The sequence below is a fragment of the Liolophura sinensis genome, chromosome 10 (assembly GCF_032854445.1).
Source record: "Liolophura sinensis isolate JHLJ2023 chromosome 10, CUHK_Ljap_v2, whole genome shotgun sequence".
Classification (NCBI taxonomy): Eukaryota; Metazoa; Mollusca; class Polyplacophora; order Chitonida; family Chitonidae; genus Liolophura; species Liolophura sinensis.
Genome location: NC_088304.1, coordinates 14,577,845 through 14,598,839, shown reverse-complemented (window position 1 = coordinate 14,598,839; position 20,995 = coordinate 14,577,845). Strand labels below are relative to the sequence as shown.

Below are 20,995 nucleotides of genomic sequence, written 5' to 3'. Positions count from 1 at the left end.
TATTTAAATAGTCATGACTGCACGGGTATAAAGAGGTGAGGATAATGACTGATCTTAAACCCTGTCAAAGCACACAATTTCCTGGAATAAAAGGGTACCCTTTGTTCTTGTTTTTGTTGGGTCACACGTGCACGGAAAATATTAATTTTACTTTTCGATGTAGGCCCTATCTACATGTGTGAAGGGTTGAGGAAAAAGCTCTCAAAGCTCACATTGCCTGAAAAAGAAAGAGTACCATTTGATGTTGCTTTTTGTTGTGTAATTTTTTGTTCATGTTTATGGAATCATGGTTATGACGGTAGTTTCTACCGTCAACTGTTTACCTCTAGATTAAGTGGCAGCCCACTCCAGTTATAACAGCCTATCACCATTGAAGTCACTCCAACTGCAGCTTTAAAGGACAAGACAGCCCCTGGCTAAACCATATTTCAATTCAAAGCAGGATAGTCAAGCTTTCTAAAAAGTATCATATGTTATTATTTTTATGAGATTTCACCAAATAACATGTAAATAAAAAAAATGACAATACTGCACAAATGGCTGGTGTGAATCGAGGCAGCCATCTTGAGAATTTATCCAACTTAACCCGTTGCCATCAGGTTGTTCGGCATAAGCTGTGAAGTAACCTTTACCCAATCACTCCATGAAGTAACAAATGATAATACAGAGCTACTGCATAAAGACATCATTTTGAGATCATTTCAACGATTTATTTACGTGTGGTCGAAGGGCCATTTCACAGTGTTGTAGGACAGGTCCCACCTGCATCAATTACGGACCACCACAGAGGTAAAATCAGTTGATTTACAAGCCGTGTACAGCCTGATATTCAACGACGATATTACAAGCATTAAGTCCAGCGACAGTCAAATGCCTAGATCTGTCAGTTCAAACAGAATTGTGCCTCAGCCCACACAGCATGTATCTCCCTAGTAGACGTTAGACCTACTTAAACACACTGTTCAAGTTATGCAAATACATTTTTTGTCGTTCATGTTACCGTTTAGTCAGCATATAGTTGCTAAATAACAAATGTCAGAGTCAGTGAAAAATTCATTCGGGATGCCGAAAGTTTATGAGAATGAGAAGACGGCATCTCATCAGACAATGCTTAAAATGAATTGAGCCTTCTGTTATAATATTTTTTCTCTAACTTTATTACAACTGAAGAATTAAAATTTTTCCCCTTGTCTTCTCGCATAAAAGGGAAGATTTCTTCTGTTTTCTTTTATAAAATACAATACAATCATTGAAACGCCTTGTTAAAGCCTAAGTGCTTTTTCTGACGACCGCAATAACTAGGTCAGCACTGCTCTCATCTTAGAAGCCACCACTACAAAATTGACAAACAAATGCCTAGATCAGCCTCAGTGGTGCTTAGATTCCTTTCCATTTGTGTCAGAATTGAGCATGAACCCAGCTGTACAACAATCCTATTGTAATTTTGTAAACATTTAATAAGGGTCAAAATCACCAAAACAACCCCTCCGGAGGCAACGACCAGAACCAAGAATATCTCGGCCGTGCATCTGCAGGCTACTCGGAAACTGTATAAACGATATAGCAGGCCTGCAGTGTGAAGAGTTCAAGCAGTGGAAGAAATATTCTTCCAGTATGTCCAATTTCCGAGAAAGCTGTTCATCACTTGGTCCTTGATCGCCGAAGTCCACAACTTTTCTGCCACAGGCTACTGCTTAGACTATCATACGGGAAATACCTTCGACGTTAGAGAGTTGGAATAAGCGTGACGTCATCTTACTGTCGACGATGGCGACGCACTGAAGCTGTGACAAGACGAATTTTCACTAAACCTTTTCTGGGTCGAAAAAAAAAAATTAAAAAATATTTAATGCTGGTGTAAGATACTTTAAATGGTAGTCTTTCAGTGGAAATAAACATTAGTCAGGTGCTGTCTTTGAGTATGGTGGTTTTGTTCCCAATGCAGTGGCGAATGTCATATTAAAATTTAAATACGTGCATAACATTTACAAATCATCTCTCGTGTAAGGAGTTAATTATTGTTTGTGTATTTAAAAGTGAACTCTGATGAAGATGGAGCCACACCCCCATTTTTCTTCAACCACTACTGACGCCCGACCCCAATCATGCCCCCACCCCCATGATATCCCACCCCATCCCTGACCAATGTAACAGATACAGTGCTAGCAATACCGTCTTACCAAGAGAGATTATCCTTCAGTAATGTCTGTGTCATCAATCAGCTGTCAGTGATATCCGTTCATCTTGTTTAAGAGCTCTTAACCTTGTAATATGGCTGCTATATGGACGTATGGACTTGTAAACATTTCATCTATAAATTGCTTTCATGTTTGTGTTTTGCGCATACATGCCTGGATTTAGTGCAATTTGTCCCCACGATACCAAAAATGACAAATCTTTACTCTTACATCAACAAGATACATTTCATTATCCTATGATATTGTACAGTTCATGCACAGAAGTGCGCTTTTCTTAATTCTAAATGGCGTGTAACTCTTCATAGATATCCTCTGTGAGTGTCTTTGATTTTGATTTCTTTGCCCGTTTTGGTGGCTTCTACCATCCTAATGTTAGACAGTTGTTATCTTACTGAATCAGATGGCTGGTGTGTTATTTGTAACTTTTATCCCTGCTGAATTTTACCTGGCATGTTGCCCTTTTTTATGTTAAAATGTATCAAAAATACATGAGTAATGACATCTATACATTTAGATTACTGATCTAATATCCATGTGCTTTAATCAAATATATGTATAGACATGAACGGTGGACACATTGCCAAAGGAACAGTTAAGAACTGGACTACCATCGAAGATACGAATTTTTTATTTCGTTATTTACTTCTCACAGTGGATATGTTTTTTGCAGATTTTGACTTGGCTGTTTAATTGTTGTCATTGTTGACAGTACCAGTGCTTGGTTTGTCTTAGTATATTTTGAAACTGTTGTCACGTTATGAAAAAAATTTTATTCCCAAATTTTAGCAATTTGGGTTGTGTTGAATGGTAATAAATGTAAGAAATACCAGATTTTAGTATATATATATATTATTGTTTCAATATATTTCTTGACTATTTTTCCTTGTCTCAAGAGAGTAACATTATGGCGAGTGACAAAGCCCTCGTGTGCTTTGGTTCCCCTGGATTTCTCTAAAACTTCTGCCAATAAATACTGTTACATCCCCAAAACGGCGCCGTGTTTACGTGTTCTCTATCTATCATTGAACGTGATCAGGTCATGGCCACGTGACTGTCTCTGACATATAAAGTGTACATTTACATGTATACTTTCCTTTCGGTTAAAATCTAGAGACGCTCTTTTTTCTTCTTGCGAGAACATACCCGGAGGATATAATGAAGACGAAAACATGTTGACATATGTTAGACGAAACCATGAGGACATGTTTGGAGACGAAAACATGTTGACATATGTGAGAGGAAACCCTGAGGACATGTTCGGAGACGAAAACATGTTGACGTATGTGAGAGGAAACCCTATTACTCTATGTAACGTAAAACCCTAAGAGTATTTTGGCATATCTTTCAGCTCTTGACAAGAGTATCACGTTTTTTTAAATTAAAATCGTGTTTTCACCGTTTTCTGAATTACCTCCCTTAATTACCCCACAGCGACTATGACGTAACGCGAGACTAGTTATGGAGGCGTGAAACAACCGTGAAGCGGGACCTTGCATATTAAAACATGCAATATGAAGGTTACGTCACGGCAGAGACAGGCAACAAAATGTAAAAAAAAATAAATGATATCGACCTTTAAGATGTCGAGATATCTTGAAGGAAGTCCATGTTTTCAGCTTGAAAGAGCTCGAGTAATCTGTCTGGTGTATTTAATCAGAGTCAGGATTTTAAAATTACCTCCGCATTGATTAAAAAAAATACGTGACGTTTTCCTAGACTTCCAACTAAGTTTACAAAATCTGTCCTAAAGTTAGGTCTTCAACTAATTTATCCCCCTTTAACTCCAAAACTTGTCATTAGTGAAATAAAATACTGAGATCACACCTAAACACAGTTTACTCCAGAGAGCGTACCTTTAAAACGGAGAGAGTGACCTCAAGGGAGACAATTCGGTAGGGCCCTTATGGGGATGAAGGGATGTTAAATGTGTGAAGCGAAAGTTTGACAACCAAAGAGGGGACCAGGTTTATTCACACATGCATGCAGATGAAGCTGTGGTTTCTCCACTGACATCCGAAGGGTGCATGGGCAAAGAGGTTGTTAGCCAGTAGATTGCAACTTTAAATCAAAAGGTGTGCGTACGGTATATCTGCGGAATGGCTCTCCTGTTTACTCATGTCCTTAATCTAAACGATTATGTGTGAGTGAAAACTTCTTGAGTATCATGGCCGCTACCAATTAAAGAAATACCGGCACATGTAAACAACCAAGTTATGGTCACAGATTTTCTTGGAAAATCGTTGGTATTTTTCAGGTAGAACCCGAGGGTACAGGTGTAGTCTTCACACGACAAATATGCCGGAACATGAACATGGCCTTTCAGATTAAATGTGAATATATCGTGGATTTAATCGGGCCCGATTTTCTCCCATCATAATGTTGGCCGCCATCGTATAAATAGTTGTGAAATATTCTTGGGTATAACCTAAAGCATCAATCAAACAATAAAAAAACATAAAAATAAACTGGCTCGTCTGATCATCGTGACTGTTCGAATCTGGCTCACGCTCTTTCGGCTGTGGTTTTCATTAGGCCAGGAGATTAGTAGCTGGATCATGGTCGGTGGTTTCCTACACTCATAACTCTGAGCGGATGTGTGTAGTTGACAAATGACATTTGAGCACGGCGTTAAACACCATTCAAATAAGTAAATCAAATAAATCAATCATTAGTGTGCATGTTTTGCATATACAAATATTCTTTGAGATCCAATAGTTTGCTGCTCTGAACTCAATATTCGAGATCTAAGAAGGTTTTCTTCAACATTGTGGCAACACAAGAACATATCAGTATCAACATATCAAGACTGCTGCCATATTAGTGAAATATTCCTGAGTACGGCGTAAAACTCCAATCAAATAAATAAATGAAAACTAAGAGCGTGTGCTCATCCGAGGTATTCTGTATCTCTCCTTTCAGAGTCTTAGGTGCATTCAGCCCTACATTCCAAGGAAAACGTATAGGGTCTGTGACTATTTACTTGTATGATTGGGCATTTATTCATTTATTTATTTATATATTTGACTGGTGTTTTACACAAAAAATATTTCACTTATACGACGGCGGCCAGCATTATGGGATGAGGAAACCGGGCAGAGCCCGGGGGAAACCAACGACGATCCGCAGGTTGCTGGAATTCATATTGTAAAAAGTTGATTATTTTTATGTGAAGCAAGAGTATCTGCAGTTTCAAACATTCGTTCTCCTCCCACCATAATGCTGGCCGCCGTCGTATATGTGAAATATTCTTGAGTATGATGTAAAACACAAATGAAATAAATGAGTAAATATTGGTTAATTATTAACTCTGATATTGCGACGGTATTGCTCATACAAAGAGATGACTTGCCCTATATATCATACAATATTTTGTTGTATTGCAGCGAGCAGACCATTCATAAATCTAGTGGAGATCAGGTTAATCAAAAATACTACATAATACATAATTTGATTGGTGTTTACGCCATACTCAAGAATATTTCACTTATACGACAACGGACAGCATTATGGTGGGAGAAAACCAGACAGAGCCCGAGGGAAACGCACATCCGCAGGTTGCTTACAGACTTTTCCACGTACCGCCGGAGAGGAAGGCAGTACGGTTGTATTTCCCGTTGAACTCAAAGGGAACACATTGGCGATCGAGAGGCCCCTGGGTCATTGTGCTGCGTTAGCACGCTAATCACCAGGCCACGGAGCCCCCCTCCTCCGATATGATGAAAGTATTTAAAGTACATTTTGAAGGAGCATCAAAATTTGTCTATATACATATATATAGGCCATGTATAGCCAATCTGCATTCGAGAAACGCGCGATGAAAGAACTATTGAAAGTGATAGCCTACTATAACCTAAAAGAAAATTGAACAAAAAACACTAAAAAAATGTTAAATATTACTTTTCAAAAACGAAAAAAAAAAGCCTGAACGAATACATATTGTATTTCATTTCTGCGCCCTTGTAGATGACCATGAAATATAAGCTGAGAAAATCCGATAAACCTGAGTTTAACCCGATACCATAATCTTATAGATATACTTTTGAAATAGATATAGCAGACGTGACTTTGATACATCTATTGATGGCTTGTGACACATATTAACGCTGTAACACGCTGTCGCAACATGAGGTAAAGTGCACAACCATTCTCGTTTCGTGTTACGGCGATCTGTGTCGGTGTGTTGGCATATATACTGTTATAACATAACAAAACCTAGTGGCCAGACAAGGGTCTCTTGTACTATTGGAAGCTCACGCGATTGACCCGTTTGTAACGCGATGCTGTAATGAGGTCACAGTGCCCCAGAAAGCTTGAACCTCTGAGCTATTTCATTCTGTGTAGTGTTAATTCCCTGATATCTCTATATAGGGATGACCGTTAATACTAGTAGCTCTGCAGCTATAAATGATGTATTATCATCAGTAAATGAAAAGATACCAAACATTACAACCTGAGTTATTCAGGAAAATGGGTGAAAACAGACCTAAACGGGCACAGAATGTTTTTTTCTGAACTATCTTGTAGTTCTATAAATCAAAGTGTAATAGCGAATTCTTAAAAGGCCATGAAATGAGGCCTGTTAAAGCAACCGGAAACATGGCTTAGCGTTACTCTTACCTCACGGGCTCAGGTGACGTAAACGGAAACATACGTGTCATCGGAATATAGAAGTAACTGGCGCCTGACTGGATAAAACTGAAAACATGGCGGCGCCTTCGATTGTCTCAGTGTGCGTGATTTTACGTAAGTTGAACAGTGATATCTCGGTTGTACGTGCGATTTCACGAAAACAAACTGTTATCCATTTTTAAAGTCCCTTGGATACTTTGACCATTCATATATACATTTGTTGTCTTTTCTTTTAAATTGTCTACAGGCTTCCTTTACATGCGAGTAGAGTGTAAGATATACAAGTCTTCGGGGGCGGTGGAACCACATTCAATCCTGAGTTGGGTCACACCTAAGACTTTAAAAGAAGAATTTTCACCTTCCTAGCTTGCTTGGCGTTCAGCATTAACAGGATAGTGCAACGAATGGTTGACCCGTATCAGTATAATGGCTCAGGTGGGGCGGCTTACTTGCCTTTGGTAAGTCATCTCAGTGAAACAGGACTAGATAAAAGAGCGGTGGAAATTCGTCCTGCAACAAGGAGACACATTGCATGAACGTCATATGATGTCGTCATATGACTGAAAAATTCTTAAGTACGACGAACCCACTCATTCACTCACTCACTCACTCACTCACTCACTCACTCACTCACTCACTCACTCACTCACTCGCTCACTCACTCACTCACTCAAAGTCTACAGTAATAATTCACAACGTCTTATTCTGCTGACCATTCATTCATACATTTCATCGCACCACCATAGTAAATCACCCCATAGTACCTCGACTTGTTGACGGAATTATGTCAAACAGCTGTAACCTGCGGACGGTCGAGGGTTTCGCCCAGGCTCTGCCCGGGTTTCACCCACCATAATGCTGGCCGCCGTGGTAAAAGTGAAATATTCTTGAGTACGGCGTAAAACACCAATCAAATAAATAAATAAATAAATTAATTAATTAATTAATTAATTAAACAGTTGTTGGCATACTCAGTTACAGGAAAAGATCGAATGAAAGGACAGAAGATGCATATACATATGAATGTGGAAAAGCAACCAAAGAAATGTTAACCTCTCAGTGTGATATAAATGTCAGTGGCCACTTGATTTTCTCCTCAGTATTTTCAGTGAACTAATGTGATGTCACTTATGTGATTCCCTACCAAGCTTTACCAAATACATCGATAAAAAGTCAAAGTTTAAAACGTGTGCGCTGTACATAACGGCGGAGTTCCGATATTCTGTAATGACGAATTTAGAACGCGGTTAATATGGAACCTTTTCTTTTTGATGTTAGAGACAACCTTTGCCTTAAAATTCGATATGCAAACATCAAGAAAGCATGCGGAGTGTAACGTAAACGGAAATACTTCCTTTTGACATGCACAAATCAGGAATGGATGGGCAGTATAACGCAAGCACAAGCACATCTCTTTGTCTTAGAATTCGCCGTGCTAAAATCTAGGACGCGTGCAGAACGAATTAGTACACACTGTGGATGATATTATACCGTGAAGCAAGGAAATGTTTTAAAAAGTATTTCTCTATCCCTTTTATTGCAACTGTTCGTGTGAACTCAGTGATCCTGTCTTTTTCTCACCCGAATGATACGACTTAACACGGTGTTTAATACGAATTCCATTTCCACATGGATATGTATATAGTCAGTTGGAATGCCAGTTCTCAGTTACAAGGTGATTGCCAGAGTCATTGCTTGTTGGAAAAATATTATAGAACTATGATGATTGGCGGTTGCTAAGTTGTTTCGTGATTGTGACAATACTAAGTTTTTAAGCGATTGTCAGATATTAAATTGTCACGTGATTGTCGAAATACAATGTTGTTTCTTGACTGTCATATTACTAAGTTGTTAGGTGATTGTCAGATATTATGTTGCTCCGTGATTATAACAATACGAAGTTCTCTGGTGATTGTCGGAAGGCTAAGTTGATACGTGATTATCGGAATGCTAATTTTTTACGTGATTGTGGGAATACTAATGTGTTGATTTGTGGATTTTGTTGATTTGTTTGATGATTGTCGGAATACTAAGTTGCTACGTGATTGTAACAATACTAAGTTGTTACGAGATGGTCGGATTACTTAGTTGTTTGGTGATTTTCAGAAATTAAATTGCTACGCAAATGTTGTATTACACTAAGTTCTTACTTATATTAAGTTGTTACGTGATTGTAACAATGCTAAGTTGTTACTTGAGTGTAACAATACTAAGCTCTGTGGTGATCGTCAGATATAAAGTTGTTGCGTGATCGTAAAAATACTAGGTTGTTACCTGATTCTCAGTATTACCGGGTAAAAAACAGAGCCCTGAGAGGTAAATGAGTATTGTTTAACAAATAAATTAATAATTATTCAAACTAACTAAATCACAGCAAAATTTTACTTGAATTTTACTACTAGCCTGACAATATTTGGAAGAGGCGCACTAAACGAGGAATGGGAAACATAGTGCATTCTACGGACCTGCATAATCACTGGGGAAGTGCCTCCGTGGCCTAATAGATAGCATGCTAGCATAGCATGACCCAGGGGCCGCTAACCAATGCGTCGCTGTGAGTTTAGGACTATTTTAAGCTGGCTTTCTCTAAGGCCATTCGTGAAAACGTCTGTCACCAAACTACGCATGGTCGTGGGTCTCCACCGGTTCCCTCTCACCATAATGCTGGCCGCCATTGCATAAGTAAAATATTCTTGAATGTAAAACTCCAATCAAATAAACAACAAATAAATAAATAACCAGCTGGGAAGTTTCTCCGTTCCAATTGGTTTACTGCATTTTAGTGCTAACGCCCATCTCACATATTAGTCTAATTGATCAGTACGGAGATAGGGACATGTGGTTAAAAGGATTGTCATGAATTGGTGTTTTCATAAATGTTGACCACGTTGTTTGACCATGCCGAAATAGCGCTTAAAACACGGTCAATCCCTCACGCTGATATCGTTTTAAGTTGTAAACATGTTTTCTTCTGTTAACCTAGTTAATTCTTTCAGTACAACCCTTAGTGCTAAGTAAGCAAACTACGCCACACTTGTCCTTATTTACCTGCAGGTAGAATAACTATATCCAAAAAAAAACTCGGAATTTCACATATTTACCATGCACAACATGTTCGCTTTATCTGATCTGTTGCCGTGTTTTCATGTCATTGTATGACAACATGGCATTTTGAGTAATTCTAGACCAGTGACGTCTACTACATTGCAATTAACATCATTTCATTCCTTTCTTAACCTAATTCTACTAAAACCATGGTGCTAAGGGGCGTGTTAATTGCCACTATTTATGCAGATAGATGAACAGTTAGAGTAAGACCCTGAGTGAGGTAAATTGACAAAAGGCCATATTTCAGCGGTCATTCGTGTGACCTTTTACCAGCTAACACACTGTCGTCGCTGCTCTGGTTTTACTCTCCATGCTGAACGTATTTAATTATACCATATATTTCGCAGAGGTCAAACCACGAAAAAAAAACCGAGTTAAACTGACAAAAAGCCATATTTCACCTGTTACCTGTGAATATTTGCCAGCCGTCATAAATATTATAACGTCAGCGTTGTTCTGGTTTTACTCTCAGCATATTGAGAGTAAAACCAGAGGAAAACCAAAGGAAAACCAGAGGAAAACCAGAGCAGCGATACCATTGTGATAGCTGGCAAATGGTCATCCGTGACCGGTGAAGTGCGGCATCTTGTCAGTTTAACTCATTCAGGGTTTTATTCTAACTGATCATGTAAATGCTAAAATAAGAGCCAATTACACGCTGCCTAACACCATGGCTTAAACAGAATTAGGTAAAAAAATTGTGTTGATAGTTCAGAATTACTCCAAATCGCCTATGACCTAAGTCATCACATTTAACATACAATAACATCAAACCAGTGCAAAAGGACTAGGCCTCGGGGATGCCTAGTCCACCAGAAAGTCTTGTAATATTTGCTTGTTTTATGTTAACAAAAGTTAAAATCTAAAGAAATAAAAATATGAAGACCGTAGCCTGCTTATTGCCAGGGTTACCGGTACCAGATCGAAGTGAACGTCTAACTCATGTCACACGTCGCATGATCTGGGTCGTACCGACCTGCAGCTGATCTCCTTTCGAAGATCAATGAACCGAAGCAAATCGAACGTAGACAAAAAAAAGGTAAAAATCCATGCACCGGTGCTTTCCAATATACATATTGACATGGTCATAAGCCCATTGTCAACAGATCCTGTAAAAGGACAGTACCCCAGAGCACAATCATTCACGTTTTCAAGCACGTTTTTTTTTTTAGCCTATAACAGTACAGAGAAGTGTGAGTGATGTCATTCCTGACATGACGGCAATTTCTAACGACAACGTGTTTTTCAACAGACAACGTATTTAGTAGCAATTAATAAAAGTTTGCATATCTATATAGACACCACAGAACTTTTTGTATATTTTCTGACAGTTATTTGATTAGGATCACGTACACGTAACAGTAAACGATAGAGGTTTGATTCACATGAGACATTAATGGCATTGTACAAGGAGACTGATTTCAATTTCTACACGAGAAATGTATTTAAGTATTGTTGTAGGAGATAATCTTTTATTGTTTTTGATTGAGTACAATTATTACAGTCTCATTTCAGACTTTTCCTACCTTCCCTGACCATCATGATATCGCCATTCCTCCTCCACCCCACAACCACAGCTTTTCAATTAAATAACACTGGATGGGGACAGAGCACTTTAATACATGCGCAGTGAATCTTTCTACCACGAGGTTATAAAAATATGTTTGGTTTTTCAGTGTGTTAAATATTTTTGTGATCATTACAGACCCTGGGTGTTGTATATCTGTTAAAATTGACGTAGTGCACAGGAAAACTTACAATCGTTTCTTCATACTGTATCCAGTGCTTCTGTATACTCAAGAAATATATACGAGGCTGTCCAGGCATAGCTTTTATTACATGAGCATATGTTTTTTACGTAAACAATTGGAACCGAAAAAAAAAACAACAGGTTGAATCACACCATTTTTGTTCTTGAATTAAATGATATTCACTGCTGAGAAGTAAAGAATTGATTTTAATGTAAAATTTGAATTATTCACCATGAATGAACACCTGTACCCAATGCTCGCTCTTAAAATTCTTATTCGGTAGTAGACATCTTCCAAATAAAGGGTAAACGGTCGTCTGTTTCACCAACTCTTATTGCTGTGACCCTTTTCCATTATTTATAGAGTGATTTCGACCAGGTTAAGAGTCTATAATGTAGAAGGTTAAGATTTTTAGTTATTATGGTTTAGCTAAAAACGACTCATGCCCGATTTAAGGGCAGATGCACTAGAGCTGAATGACTAGGATGCGGTCTTAAATCAGGATTTTGCCTGGTGAATTGTGAGATGACATTCTCTTTCCATAAAAAAAATGTTGAGCGGAAGTATAGCTCAAAAAGTCATAAATATAGAAATAAACTTGCATCTTTTTGTGCGTCAAGGATATAACGAGTCATATGACCCAAGAAATGGGAAAACTTTAAAAAATCAGCTTCTTCAGATAAAGTTAATGTGGAACAGACAAACCACATAAACAGTTAAACAATGTTGTTGGCTGGAGCTGGACTCGAACTCGCGACTTCATTGGTCGAAGCTGGCTTTCGGAAACGTTACCTCAAATATTAGGCCTGGACTGTTTGAATACTGTTTTCAGGTTTAACTCCACATCAAGTTATAATATTGTTGTTATCTATCAATAATATTTAATATATATATACATATATACATATATATATATATATATATATATATATATATATATATATATATATATATATATATATATATATATATATATATATATATATATATATATATATATATATATATTAATTGCTGTGAGTTATTTACGTCTATTTGTTAAGAACCTTCATAGTCGATGCTATACTATGTTATATCTTAGGTAAATCATACTATATATAGAAATAAACAAGGTAAATCTTCACAGTAGTTATGAATTTTTAATCTTTTTCCAGTAAAAGACCATTCCATGTCATATTAAGTAATAAATAGACATTAACAATGTTTGCTTTTTTTAATTTGTAGGCCTACTCGTCTTAAGAGTTGACAAGTTTTCAAGTCTGTAGACGTGTATTTAGCTCAGTGCCTACTTGGAAGATTTGTGGGGTATATATATACTATTTATTTAATCGGGGATTAAGATAAAAGACTTACAGCAGAGATAGTAAATCCAGAACAGAGGATCGAGTGATTGTTGGTAGGTGGATGCAGTATCAAATCAACTGACCATCACCAGGTACTTGTCAAACTTCTTGTCCTAAAAATAACAACACTAGACCAAATATATGTAGGGCATCTATAAAGTATCCCATAAGCAGTTTGAATATCATAATTTTTCAGTTGAGTAGCACAAACTAGGTATCGCAGTTCAAGTTAAGCCAAATCGCTCAAAGAAAACGTCCTCGTGTTATAAATTTTAACCAATCAGGCAGGAGAAATTTCTATGACCCGTGCACGCGCGCAGCTATTTCCGCTTACATAGCCCGAACCCTGTTTTGCCTGTTAACTATTAGAACGTGGGGCACGAGTGAAACGAATTTGTGTCTCATGTTACTCTAACATTGTGCATCCCATGGACTCGTAAAAATTCCCGATTAAAAGTTTATTTATAGATTGACCAAGTACGCCAGAACAAAATGCATATGAACTGTAAGATCTGTTTCCACCCATCTTTGTCTTTGATTATTATAACTCAAGTCGTATTGCTTGCTGTCTTTCTTTCAAGGTTGCCGGAACGCTGTCTGGGTTCGAACATGCTCCACATTAATTGATCAAGGGTCTAGTTTCATTGAGCCAGAGCATTAACGCCTTAGCCAGCAAGTGTATGTTCTAAAAACGTTTATCATCCCATGGCAGGATCCGAAGTCAACACAGGAAACAAACGTAGGTGCCTGATGAGTTCTCAACACATGTCAATGATCCAGAAGCTCTCTCAATGTATGTTTCCTCCTTCCTTCAGTAAAGCGTTCTTGAGGATCTTTCAACTTTGCTTCCGAAGCCGGCAAAATATCTTACTTACTACACTGAACTGTGATTGTTTTTCCTTTTCACAGTTGTCATTCCATGAAAATAATCACAGACAGTAACTTAGCATTGTCACAAAAAATTTAACCATTTTCAGAGTCCATCATGTAGATTATTTTTAAATGTCTCTAACTGCACACCACTTCTCACATCACCAGCTATGTGAACATATTATTGTTATTATTTGATTGTCTTTCACGTTAAATGAAATCCATCTCTCGCTTTTTAGATACCGATCTTGTCAAGGACCCTCCGGGCCCTCCGGTTTCCATGCACCACCTATGAATTTGGCCGCTGTCATATAAGTGTAAACACCAAAGAAATAAATAAACATTACATGAAATAAGTATTGTGTTCAAACAAATATGAGTTCTTCCTTAACCTGTTCATTGCATCGCGCAGTGGATACCTACAACTGGACGTCGATAAGCCTGGTGAAAAACGACATCTGGACTCGGCGTCCAGAATCTCGGGCACTCTGCTTTATGATTGTGCCTAATTCCGGTCATTAACCAAGGGCTGGGGAGATGTATATTCATCGTTTTCAATTAGATCGCCGCGTTGAATACTTGAACAATTCCAATCAAAGCGCCACTGAGATACATATTTTGTTATCGATAACTCATATTCTAGCATGGTACACGATTTGAATACTGATTTAACTCATACATCTAGAACATTCTTTGCGTACATTGTACATGTACACTGTACATTTCGTGCGCTTATGTTAAGATATAATATTTATTTAGTATCCTTTTCATCTGTCTGCTTTACAAAACTATCATTCCTATTCCCCGAGGGATTAAAATGTATACTTATATGCGATGACATCAACCGATACATGTTATTTTCAGCATTCTGAATAGCCTGTATCTATAGGGACCTATCTAGTCGTGTACAGTATACATGCATGTAAGCTGTGGACATCGGCATTAGTGTACAGACATTTACTATAAGTTTTCAGTTCAGTTAGTAATATTGTATAACTACCGAGTGGAGGTGCCTTTGTGGAATTCAGCTGTATTCCTCTAGTAGGTTTCCGCTGTATTTAATATAGAGAGGAGGTACGGTTATTTTTGGTGGGTAACAATCATTCCGTCTTCTGCTGTAAAGCCACGCCTTCCTGAGGGGGGCAATTCGGCGTAGACTACCGAGCGTTGGCGGAAGAAAAGCACAAAACTAGCTTCATTATGTAGTGATTTTAAGTGTCAGTTACTCAGATTAATGTACCCTTTTTCACTCTGAATTTTTTTTGTACACTCAATTTAACAATGTATACAGGGGGTATCTAATTATGAATAAATACTAAATCTGGATACTAATCCTTTAAACGTCATTTCGGACATTGGCTTTGCGATTTTTGCCCTGGAATGTTCATTTTGGTTGACAGCTGCTAATGTTTGTTTCGACGCATGGGTCGAATGAGTTCGCTTACTTTGACCACCTCGCTTGAATGATTTACGTCAACGCCCTCAGATAACCATGCACACACTGACCTCCTTTATATAACTATTAGGAGCGTTCGAGGTGAGGAGATATCTCGTATGGCCCTAAGGGAATACTGCTGGTACTTGCGGTTAGCTAGAGTGACACAGGCTCTTCGGTCATTTTAACGACACTTCTGTTCTATGTCCACTATACCTGCTCTAACTCGGCCCACTGATCAATGAGATGTCCACTGTGCCAGAACAGCGAGTCAGCGGCCACACTTGAGTGGTCACACACAATTGACCACTGTAGAAATCCTAATATCAAACTGACCCCCATCTAGAGTCCATTGACAGGTGAACATAGGAATTTATTGGCATACCAAATCTAGAGCACTGTAAAATCTGAACATGTTTGTAAACACAGGGCAAAAACAAAATTCAAACCACGTTGAATAGGGCTGGGTGCGAGCCGGGAATGTCAGTGAAGAGTCTTATTCTGCTGTGTTACTTTAATCTCTTCACAAATACACAATACAAAGCAAAATGTATGCACCTGTTCGAAAATAATTTTGACAGTATTAAACAAAGTGAATGGAAAGCTGAATGTTGAATTCATGTGATGCAGAAGAATTTTGTATTCGGTGTTTGATTATTTTGATCACAATAAAACGCCTATGGTTTCTTTGTTGACACATAAATCGACGTACATATTGCGAACTAATAATTTCTTATTTCAAAGAACATTGCCTTATAATAGCAAATTTAGAGACATTAATTGTTGAAAGATTCTGATAATATAACAAAACACATTTTTCAGTGTATACATGCAGCTCTAAACAGAATTGAGACAGAAAATGAGTTTAGTTCCAGCTTGTTTGAATGGTGTTCTTAGTGAAGTTTAATTTACCCAAGTATCATCCCTGGCTGTTTGGATCATTGACAAGTAAGTTAACAGTACCCACCTTACAATTAACCACCAATATCTAACCAGCCATATCTAAACTTAAACAACCTCCAACAAAACACAGAGAAATACAAAAAAAAGACTTTTGATTTCTTAAACTTACACGCTTTGATGTAAATTGACATATTTATTTATTTATTTATCTATTTGATTGGTGATTTACACCGTACTCAAGAATATTTCACTTATACGACGGCGGCCAACGTTATGATGGGAGGAAACCGGACAGAGCCCGGGGAAAATCCACAACCATGCGCAGTTTGCTGGTGCACCTTCCCACGTACGACCGGAGAGGGAGCCAGCATAAGTAAGTGACATAATCATTATATGTGTGAATGCACACAGAAACATAGTAAGTTGTTATAAATACATAAAACCCTTTGATGTTACTTGGTCAACTTCTATAACTGTTAAGTATGATTTTACATAAGCTAACAGAGATGGATCAGTTAAAAAAATCTTTTATCTCCCGGTTTCGTTAAGCTTAAGCGAGCCTGCGCGTCTTACTTATATAAGTAAGTCAAAAGCCATGTTGGGATTGCTTGAGTGACATGCGATCTCCATCCAACTGAAACGCAATATCCCTGCGTGGGAGAGTTTTCGTGTGATGTATGAGTGAATACATATATATAAGAGGACCGGTTCAGTTCACTTCACACACTCACGGTGGACAAGCACCGTGACCAGACTGAGAGAAGGCCCACTAGAAGCGCTAGTGAGAGACTAAAACCAACGCTCTTCAGAATTCCACAGGCTGAAATCTTTCTGCACAAAAGGTTCTAGGTGAATTTTGATTTGCCAGGGATCACCATCCAGTGACAGGATGGCTAAGAGAATTGCAATTATCGGGGGAGGGAGCAGTGGGTTAACAGCAATCAAGACCTGTCTAGAGGAAGGTTTTGTGCCAGTGTGTTTCGAGAGGTATTCAGACATCGGCGGAATTTGGTATTACAACGACAGTGTGGAAGAAGGGAGGGCGAGCGTCTACAAATCGTGTGTGATCAATACGAGCAAAGAGATGATGGCTTACAGCGACTTTCCAATGCCGGTGGAATTTCCGCCCTTCATTCCACACCACATGCTGCTTGAGTACCTCAGAATGTACGTGGATCATTTTAAACTCCTCCCGTACATACGATTCAACACACCGGTAAAGAACATTAGCAAATCTCCCGATTATGACACTACCGGACGCTGGACAGTGCAGTTCACCAATGACAATGAATCTAAAGAAGAACTATTTGACGGTGTTATGGTCTGTACAGGCCACCATCATATCCCACACATGCCCTCTTTTAAAGGACAGGAAGTTTTTGCTGGGCATTCATTTCATTCCCAACAATACCGAACGCCGGATTGCTTCAGAAATAAGAGAGTCTTGGTTATCGGTAAGCTGGTTCTCGATTATTGCCTTGAAATCAAAGAAAATGTTATGTAAGCTACACTGTGACATTATCAGAGCACGCTAGTCTGACGTCATGACGTCTGATCATTTTTTGCAGTATTGCTAAATGCATTGGCCTTGCTATAACTATGCCTGGACGAACTAAAATTAGAGCCCTTTCACGGTGTACATCCTGATGAAGGGGTTTTTAGAGTCGGCTTTCTCCTAGCCTTTCACGAAATTCACAAAACTTTGAAGGCGTTTCATAAATCGGCGCAGTTCGTGGGTTGAAGGGCAGTTGTGTACAGATCTTGGACAGAATAAGGAAAGAAGAAAAATGATAGCACAAATCATGTAATATTCTAGTTCATATGAACGTTTGACAATCTTGTCGTGCAGGTATTGGAAACTCAGCAGTGGACATTGCCGTAGATGCCGCATCAACCGCATCCCAGGTTTTTCTCAGTACCCGCCGGGGTGCCTGGGTGGTCAGCAGGATGGGCATCTGGGGTCTTCCTAACGACATACTGGCTAACAGCAGAGGGGTGTTCAAAATGGGCAGACGAGCAATGCAGGCCATGGTGGAGAAAATGGCAAACTTTCGTTGTGATCATGAGGTGTATGGACTGAAGCCGCTTCATCGGTAGGACAAATCACAATACGCTTATATCAAACATCGTCTGTATGAGTAAGTTTTGCAATGTTTTGTTCGTTTGTAAGCAAATTATGTTCCGTTCGTTCTGTTTAGAACTCGGACAGTTTTCTAGCCATTTTATATATAGTTTAAAAGGTTTCATAATAATACAGATAACTTTATATTTTAACCCAAAGTTACGATCGGTTCGTTTTCAGAGGTCTCGAGGCCCATCCAACCATCAACGATGAACTACCTCAGCAGATCATGAAAGGAAAAGTGAAAGTAAAATGCAACGTCTCCCACATGACGGAGAATACCGTGTACTTCGAGGATAACACGTGTGCGGATATTGACGTGATAGTCTATGCCACAGGCTACCGCTATGAATGTCCGTTCCTGGACCAGTCCATTCTCACTATCAAGGAGAACAGGACTCGCCTGTACAAGTACGTCTTCCCGCCTCACCTGGCTCACCCAAGCCTAGGAGTCATTGGCCTAGTCCAAGCTGTCGGTGCCGTAATGCCATTGTCGGAGATCCAGTCAAGATGGTTTTGTAAGGTAATCAAAGGTAAGATAAACAGCACCCGACATTCATGACACAGACTACATATGCGTTATGCTTTTTGTTTTTAGCTCCAACATAGAATGGCAAATTGAACAGCTTTACAGTTATTTCATGTTGTCAGTTAGATTATACAGCTTGGGTCTCTACCAGTAATATATGCGAAGGTCTAGTACAATGAATAGCTTGCTCGTGTAGTGTCGGAAGCAGTGTCGTGTAACCGAATTAAATCCGTTAGAAGAAGCACACACTAAGTTTACAGTTTACATACATTCTGTCAGTTGTAATTATTATTATATGATGTTCTTTTCATATTCTATACATCACCTTAGTTGCAATTTAAGTTTGGCTAAAGCTGCAAAATTGAGTCGCCAGCATAATTCTAGAACAAAGTCATTCCACAAGCTTATTCACATATCATCCGTACATATAGATCGATGAGAAAATCAGATTTATCTGAAGTTTGAAAATCGAAAGATGGAATTCTTTGTTAAAATCATACTCACAATGTGACAGGACCTTAATTTCTTTGCATATTAACTTATGTTTTCTCATCAACAGGTGAGTGTCGGCTGCCACCAAGGGAGGTAATGCTGGAAGACATTTTCCAAAAAGCTAGGAAAATAGAGAAGGAATATTTACATACACAGCGCCATGCGCTTGAAACCATGTGGGTGCCTTATATGGACGAGATCGCAGACCAAATTGGAGTCCGACCAAACTTTTGGCAGATGGCTCAGACTGACCCAAAATTTGCATTTCGTTGCCTGTTTGGTCCATGTGTTCCGGCACAGTACAGACTTTTTGGGTCGCACCGATGGGATGGAGCCAAAGATTGCATAGAAAACGCTTATTTTAACTGTAGCGCTCCTTTGACGACAAGAAAAGTACCTCCAGCGCCAAAGAGGTTAACTGTATCTCAGCACAGCTCTATGAGCCTTTTCACTGGCAAGACCGAGAAACTGTCCGTGCCAGTAGACAAATCTACGGTAGTTAACCTATTAAAAGTGTTATTATTTGTTTTCTTCCTGTCATGCCTATAGAATTCACATACAAGTGAATAGATATTTGCTTTTTTATATTCTTTTTAGAGAGTCACATGCTTTCATATCCAAAAGCAAATGGAGATCTTAGCTCAATGGTAGATTGATATAATAGTGCTTAAAAGTGAATCGTAACTTATATTGAAAGCAGATTAGTCATATCTTTATTTCGAACAATTAATATGACCATAGCGACGTTATGTTCAACGTCAAGGGAAGGAAGCAAATTTCACCTGTTTTCCTTTTCATGGCATTTTTAGATGAGAGAATAGTGACCTCAAAGTTTGAACGCCATTTTCGAAAATCAATTGGCCGTGTTGATGGGAATATAACAAATCATATTCAAAATATTTTCTAATTGGTTAGCTTATCTATATATGTTATCGAATAGTGCTAAAATATATAAATACATGCATATAACCGATCAACTTTGTATTGCTCTTCTTCGTTACGTTTATATACGGTATGGAATGTTTGAATACAGCTTAGGCAAAGATTGGCCGCAGAAAGCACATTTAGCGATATGACATAGTCTGATTACACAAAGCCATTTCTGACATAAGTCAAAATCTAAAGTATGATTTTAGCGCTAAATTATGGGCTCTAGGAGATAAACTTTTGTATATCAATTCGAAGGTATCAGTGTAAATGTGTCAACGTTATAATTTCCAGTACCAAAAACTCTCATGAGGAGGCTTTAACTTTTGACTTAAGTCAGAAATGGCTTCGTGGAAGCAGATCATGGTGCCCGTCTCACAAATTAAAGCTGTCGCAGCTAGTCCAACGTATGACGCCAACGTCTTGACTGTATGACGCCACGGACGATAGGTCAGGCGAAAGATGCTGTTGTTCAGTTAAAAGACTGGTCACCGCAAATATAGTTTGTACAGGTTAAGCTCAGAATAAATGGGAGACAACTCAACAAGTTGACTGTTGTGTCGTGTCGTGAGCACTAGTGTTTGCAAAATAACGACACAACTCCACCGAAGTTGTAACCTACTCGAGATGTAATGTGTATTCCGCTCAATCTTAAAAGTCGCACGGGACCTCCGTGGCTCAGCGCAAT

The 20,995-nt window shown here is 38.6% G+C and overlaps 1 protein-coding gene across 1 annotated transcript; it reads left to right on the top strand.

Moving 5' to 3' along the window:
• The first annotated feature begins 17,126 nt into the window (after positions 1-17,126).
• LOC135476917 (flavin-containing monooxygenase 5-like) lies at positions 17,127-19,929 on the top strand. Its single transcript, XM_064757063.1, has 4 exons — positions 17,127-17,691; positions 18,087-18,330; positions 18,540-18,892; positions 19,448-19,929. Exons 1-4 carry the CDS (start codon positions 17,127-17,129, stop codon positions 19,927-19,929), a joined length of 1,644 nt encoding a protein of 547 aa, XP_064613133.1.
• Positions 19,930-20,995: the final 1,066 nt, after the last annotated feature.

Bases quoted from the DNA above. Each gene is read 5' to 3' on its own strand.
- LOC135476917 (XM_064757063.1), top strand. From the start codon at position 17,127: ATGGCTAAGAGAATTGCAATTATCGGGGGAGGGAGCAGTGGGTTAACA. The intron at 17,692-18,086 runs GTAAGCTGGTTC...CTTGTCGTGCAG, and splicing joins TAAGAGAGTCTTGGTTATCG to GTATTGGAAACTCAGCAGTG. The intron at 18,331-18,539 runs GTAGGACAAATC...GTTCGTTTTCAG, and splicing joins GGACTGAAGCCGCTTCATCG to AGGTCTCGAGGCCCATCCAA.